This window comes from Pygoscelis adeliae, unplaced genomic scaffold (genome assembly GCF_000699105.1).
Source record: "Pygoscelis adeliae isolate BGI_AS28 unplaced genomic scaffold, ASM69910v1 Scaffold43, whole genome shotgun sequence".
NCBI classification, from domain to species: domain Eukaryota; kingdom Metazoa; phylum Chordata; class Aves; order Sphenisciformes; family Spheniscidae; genus Pygoscelis; species Pygoscelis adeliae.
Window position 1 is genome coordinate 499,945 of NW_008824538.1, and position 5,221 is coordinate 505,165.

The 5,221-nt window shown below is 51.1% G+C and overlaps 1 protein-coding gene across 1 annotated transcript in view; it reads left to right on the plus strand.

Annotated features, from left to right (window-relative positions):
* LRFN5 (leucine rich repeat and fibronectin type III domain containing 5) overlaps positions 1 to 5,064 on the plus strand; it is a 15,253-nt gene extending 10,189 nt beyond the window's left edge. The window contains exon 4 of the mRNA XM_009321622.1: positions 4,647 to 5,064. Coding sequence (XP_009319897.1) covers positions 4,647 to 4,756 — 110 coding nt within the window. The 3' untranslated portion in view covers positions 4,757 to 5,064. The remainder of the gene's footprint in view (positions 1 to 4,646) is intronic.
* Positions 5,065 to 5,221: the final 157 nt, after the last annotated feature.

The following is a 5,221-nucleotide window of genomic DNA, read 5'->3' on the forward strand; positions in this document are numbered from 1 at the left end:
GGTGGGGGTGGTGTGAAGGACATAAAAAGAAGAGGCTGTTTCTTTTTTAGAAAGCCCTTTTTCTTCCCTTGGGAAATGCAGACACCAAAAAGGAAATAAAGCCTCAAAATTAGAATACCCGCTTCCTACCAGAAAAGTTAAAAAAAAAATTAAAAAATCCCTCCTTAGATTTCTCTGGAAGTCCACGTTCTTCTCGAGGGGCTGCATGCGCAGAAACTAGCTATTAAAATACTGCACCGTCAAAGGCAGTGATGTATTTGTCCAAGTTCTGGTAGTCTGACAACGAAGGCATTGTCAAGTACAGGAAAAACGAGTGCTTCTGTGCCCCAGCAAGAAGCTGCTCTCCACAGACAGCACCTTCACTTTGCGCTTGGGCATGGAGATAGTTTTAAAGGTTTTCTGCTGAGGTATTTGTTTCAATCATGCATTTTAAAAACTTCAAATGAAAATGCTTTATATGTTGTCTAAAATTGGACGTAAATGTGTCTAATGTTTTGTGAAAGTGCTAAAATATTAATAGCTTTTGGGGATTTAGGGAGTCTTATTTTTATATTTTTAATTTTTTACTCAAAGGAATCATTTTCTGAACACTGAAGCTGAGTGTTCTGTCCACAGTGCATCTGTATAAGCAGCTTAGAAGGACCATATGCCCCTGCATTTGATTTAATTCTCTGCTAGTAGTGTAGGAACAGTTAGACCTGGATAGCCGAGGGTTCGTCTTGTGCAGCTTTCTCTCTTCGACAGAGAGGAGCATCCCTTGGGAATGCACTGGGCATGAAATCTGCCATTTCCACTGGAGTAACTGCAGCAGGACAGTTAATTTCATTCAGGCTTGATTCAAAGTGTGGAAAGCCTTATGAAGGAGGAAATTCTCTGTCCTTTCTGTTCTGCAAAACCAGAGGCTGCCAACAGTTTGAGGCAGAAAGTGCTGCAATACTCCTTGATCAGAATAACTGGTACGTCTTTGTTCAGAGTGCAGTACTGCAACGTTTTCTAATGCTTCAGAAATGAGAATATGAGTTCAATAAACCCAAGCAGAGTGTTCCCCGTTGTAGGTGATGGGAGCTGACAGGTAGGGCAGTCCTGGGGGTGTTGGGGGAACGGGGGGTGCAATATGTCTGCGGCTGGCCTAGTGCTGCAGTCCTGGCTTCACCCCAGGCTGCAGACGGGTTTGCAGACACCTGAACCAGCAGGTGCAAACCTGCCCCTCGGGGCATCGCCCAGCCTGCAGGTCTGCTCCCGTGATGCTTCTAGAAAATAGATTAACTGAGGTTTTAGCCATGAGATGGTGTCTTTTTTCACAAGCACCAGAGGAGGAGAAACTACTTCAGAAATTTGTTTACTCTTATTAAAATTGCTGGCACATGCTTCCTCTTACACCTTTTTCTAATCCTTTTCCCAGCGTATACGCGTTGTGTTAAAGAGAGCTGGTACAAACAATATTGGGATGGGGAAGCACGGCTTTGTTGGGTGAAAAGTTTGTTGTGTTAGTTGTTTTCTGTGCTGCCTTGCTGCTTGTGTTCCGGGCACGTTTTTTACAGTGAATATATGGTACTGCTCCGCCCTGGGTGCCAATGTGGCTTTATTTCTGCCAGTGTGTTCCTGTGTGTTTGACAGCCCACCCCACCCGATGCACCGGGGCAGCCCTGCAATAACGAACAGTGAACTGGAAAGTGATGGCCCTGTGCCTGCGAGAGGGGCACGGCCGCCGGCACACACTGCTCCAGCTGGGAAGGGCCCAGCAGCCCCCGGTGCCTGCACCGCCACGGGGTGGCTGCTGCCAGGTCACGCTGCCTGCCCAAGGGGGTCCTGCCGAGGTGCCACCACGAGGTTGGCTTGTCCCTGCCAGCTGCAAAGCTGCTGGAGGCTCAAGGCTTGCTGCCAGCAGCACAGGGATGCTCCTGCCTCCTGGGGACCATGAAAGCCCCGCTGGTCAATGCTTCGGGACTGCACAAAGCGTCTCGTAGTAACTCCTTAGGCACCTGAGTGCAGTCGCTGAGCCAAGCAGCTGCCTGGCATTGAGCATCCCAGGCTGGTGGAGAGACACCAAGCTGTGACGGCCGACAGTCCTGCCGCCGCTGGCACTCGCTGCGCACATGCCCTTGAGAAGGCACAGCGTAGCCCTTCCTGTGCCTCTGTGAAACCGCACCCAGAGCCACAGCGGGCACCCTGCACGGAGAGGGAGTGCGTTTCTTCCCCCAGTAATTGATTCAACCAGAAGAAGTAATGGTCACAGCTGCTGTTACTTACTATTGCTTCGCTTCCTATTAATTAAGAGGAACTGGAGTCTTGGAGGTACTGCTCACAGAGTGACAACATCTGTCAGCATTGCAATAGCTCAAGAACATTTACTGTCCTGTTCTAGGGTGCTGCTTGCAACAAGGGGTGTGCTATTGCTCTCTTAAAGCAGCAATAACAACAGCCACAAAATCACACAGTGCCTTTCCCCTGGTAACTTAGTAAGTAATCTTAATGTTGGTCGAAGTTCTGGTTTAAAAGAAGCAAACCATGGCAAAGTCAATAGGGTCCTGCTTAGAGAAAACACGTATCCCGTATTTTCCTTTTGCAAATGTGTTTCTGCATGCCTTGCTGCGTGTCAGGGTGTCTGGACCTGGTGCCAGAGCCTGTGCTGCCGGATCCGGCCCGTGCTGGGTAAGTAACCCATCACAGCACCTCTGCCCAGGTGGGGCTTCCAGGCGGCAAAGTGCCGATTCCTTCTGCAAGTCGTTCTGTAGTGCCACATGCCCCCTCTGCCGTTGTTGCCCTCAGAGCTGAATTGTCCCTCTGGGCATCAGGCACCCACCGAGGGGTCCAGCTCGCGCCAGCCCACCCTGCACGGGCAGCAGCGTTGTCTTTCCTTCTGTGCAGGCTGAGGGTAGGTACATTGCATTAGGCGTTGAATGTCAGATGAGATCAACTCTGTAAATAAGAATACATGTGCCCTATACTGACTTTTACTGTTTGAATGTGGCTGTGGTCTTGCTTTCACAACAGTCCACGAAACAAAAGTGTGCAGGTTAGTGGGGCTGAAGTGTTACGGGTTAAAGCACCTACACCCTGGCATCAGTAACACAAGACCAACAGAAGGCAAATCATACTGGTCTTGCTGACTGTAGACTTTTAATGTAATTGATTTATTCGCAAGAGCTGGGCGTGAAGGCTGCTGCTGTAGCAAGAAGGAAGCTTAGCTTGGAAGGAAGGAAACTAAAAAGGGAAAAAAGCAAGCGTGGCACATGGCTGGCTGCAGAGAGACCCCACGTCGGAAACTTTGTCTGTATGAAAATGAACAGAATAAGCTCCTGTTTTTGGTGTGCTGGAACAAGCTGTGTCACCTCAGGTCGTTTCAAGTGCTGCACTTTAGAAAGCATTCCTGTCATAAATCTGGAAGTTGAGACCACGTTGGTGTGCCTAGCTTGGTGCCAAGCTGGTTTTCCTTCTGGACTGCCAGTTTTACGTGTGAGGGCCAGATTGCTTCTCTAGAGGAGCCCGCCGTGTTTTGTGTGCAAGCCATGCAATCTCTTCTGCAGGGGAAATTTCCACTGGGAGAGGGAAATGAGGAAAACCAGTAAGGGTTGTGGCCCCAGTCCCCTTGGTTTCCACGGGAGGCCCTTGGAGGGGGTTGGCGGAGGGCAGCACCAGCCTGCCCACGGTGTGGGCACGCAGGACCGGCAGACCTGAGCCTTGGCTTCACGCGGCAAGTCTGTAGGCAGCTGGGAGCTGTAACCTGCAGCAAACCAAGGATGAATTTAAAGCATGGTGTCTCATTTGTATTTACATACTGCAACTACAGCTTTGCATTCCCTAAGGTAAGTGAAGCCGTGCTGGGGTGGCAGGGAGAGAGGCTGGGCACGGTGGGACCGCAGGCAAGGCAGTGCTCCTCCTGGTGAAAAATAGCTGCTCCATGGGCTGTCTGCTATGCCATGGATCCCTTTGGTGCAAATGATGTGGGAGCTCAGGTCAGGACAAATAAACATCTGCACATTCTGTCTAAAGTGACTTTTTCTCTTGCATGTAAATCTCATGAAGGCAAGTGCTGGACTCGTGCCTATCCACTGCTCCGTTCTGGTCTTTTCAGTTCTGTGCAAACTTCTGAAACTGTGCAAAGAGTTGCAATCCTTGCCATGGAAAAAGGTGTGGCCTCAGTGAGGGCAGAAGCAAACCTAGAAACTGGAAAATTCTCTGATTCTGGAACAATGAGCTTTACTGGTTCCGTTTTGGGTTTTTGGGAGGTTTTTTTGTTAGTTTGATCTTCCCTTTAGCAGAAGCACTGCTGTGCCAGCACTTCCAGCTGGGGCCGAAGCTGGCTGGCTGTGGCTTGCTGAGCCCCAGGCTGGGGATGCCAGGAGCCATTAACCCTTTTTCCCGTTAGCCACCACGCTCTGCCTGCCGCGCCCCAGCCCCTGCGGTGCTGGCGGCACCCAAGCCGGCAGGGTGCCGGGGCCAAAGGCAGGCTCTGCTCCCTGCTCCCTGCCCAGGGCGGCTCCGTGGGCAGCTCCCAGGGCTGTCGGTACGGTGCCGTGCTCGGGCTGGCCCTGCTGAGCACCTCCCAGCGCCGCCTGCCCCATGGCAGGTCGGCTTTGGCTGTGGGGAAGAGCCGGATCCTGCTCCTTGTCCCCTCACTGTTTCTGTTTTGTCTCTTTGCACAGAAGCCGGGGCTGATCTGCAGGACGCCTGCCCGCCTCCGCTTCCCGAAAACGTTGCTGCTGACGTTCTTACTCGGCAGAAAACAATACGATTCCAACTCACCGAAGATTAATGTGTTGCACCACTCTCACCCCGCCGAAACCTTTACTTGAAGCTGCAGCCGAAGCCAAGAGCCTGTCGAGGTTGGCTGCGTCGGATAAACTTTCTTCCCCTGTTCACAGATTGCCCATCTCCCATCTGCCACATTAAGTCTAAATACCTTTTTTTCTGGTGTCCAAGGTTTTTATAAAACTAAAAATTATGATGAAAAATCTGGTGGCAACAGCTGCAGTCCCAAGTCATGTTAAATGTCGCCAGTGGTGAGTCCACAAACTGTAAACATGGTAGCTTATATCACCTGAACAAATAAATGTTTTACTATGACGGCGTGGGCATGTTGGTTGATCCGGAGGGTTTTGCCCAGCAGCAGGCATGCCCTTCTGTGCATGGTGCTGCTTCTCCGCACCAAAGGGCCCCATGCTGCTGGTGGTCTGTGCGCCCTGCAGGCGATGGCGGGGGGGGTCACCCGTGTCTCTAA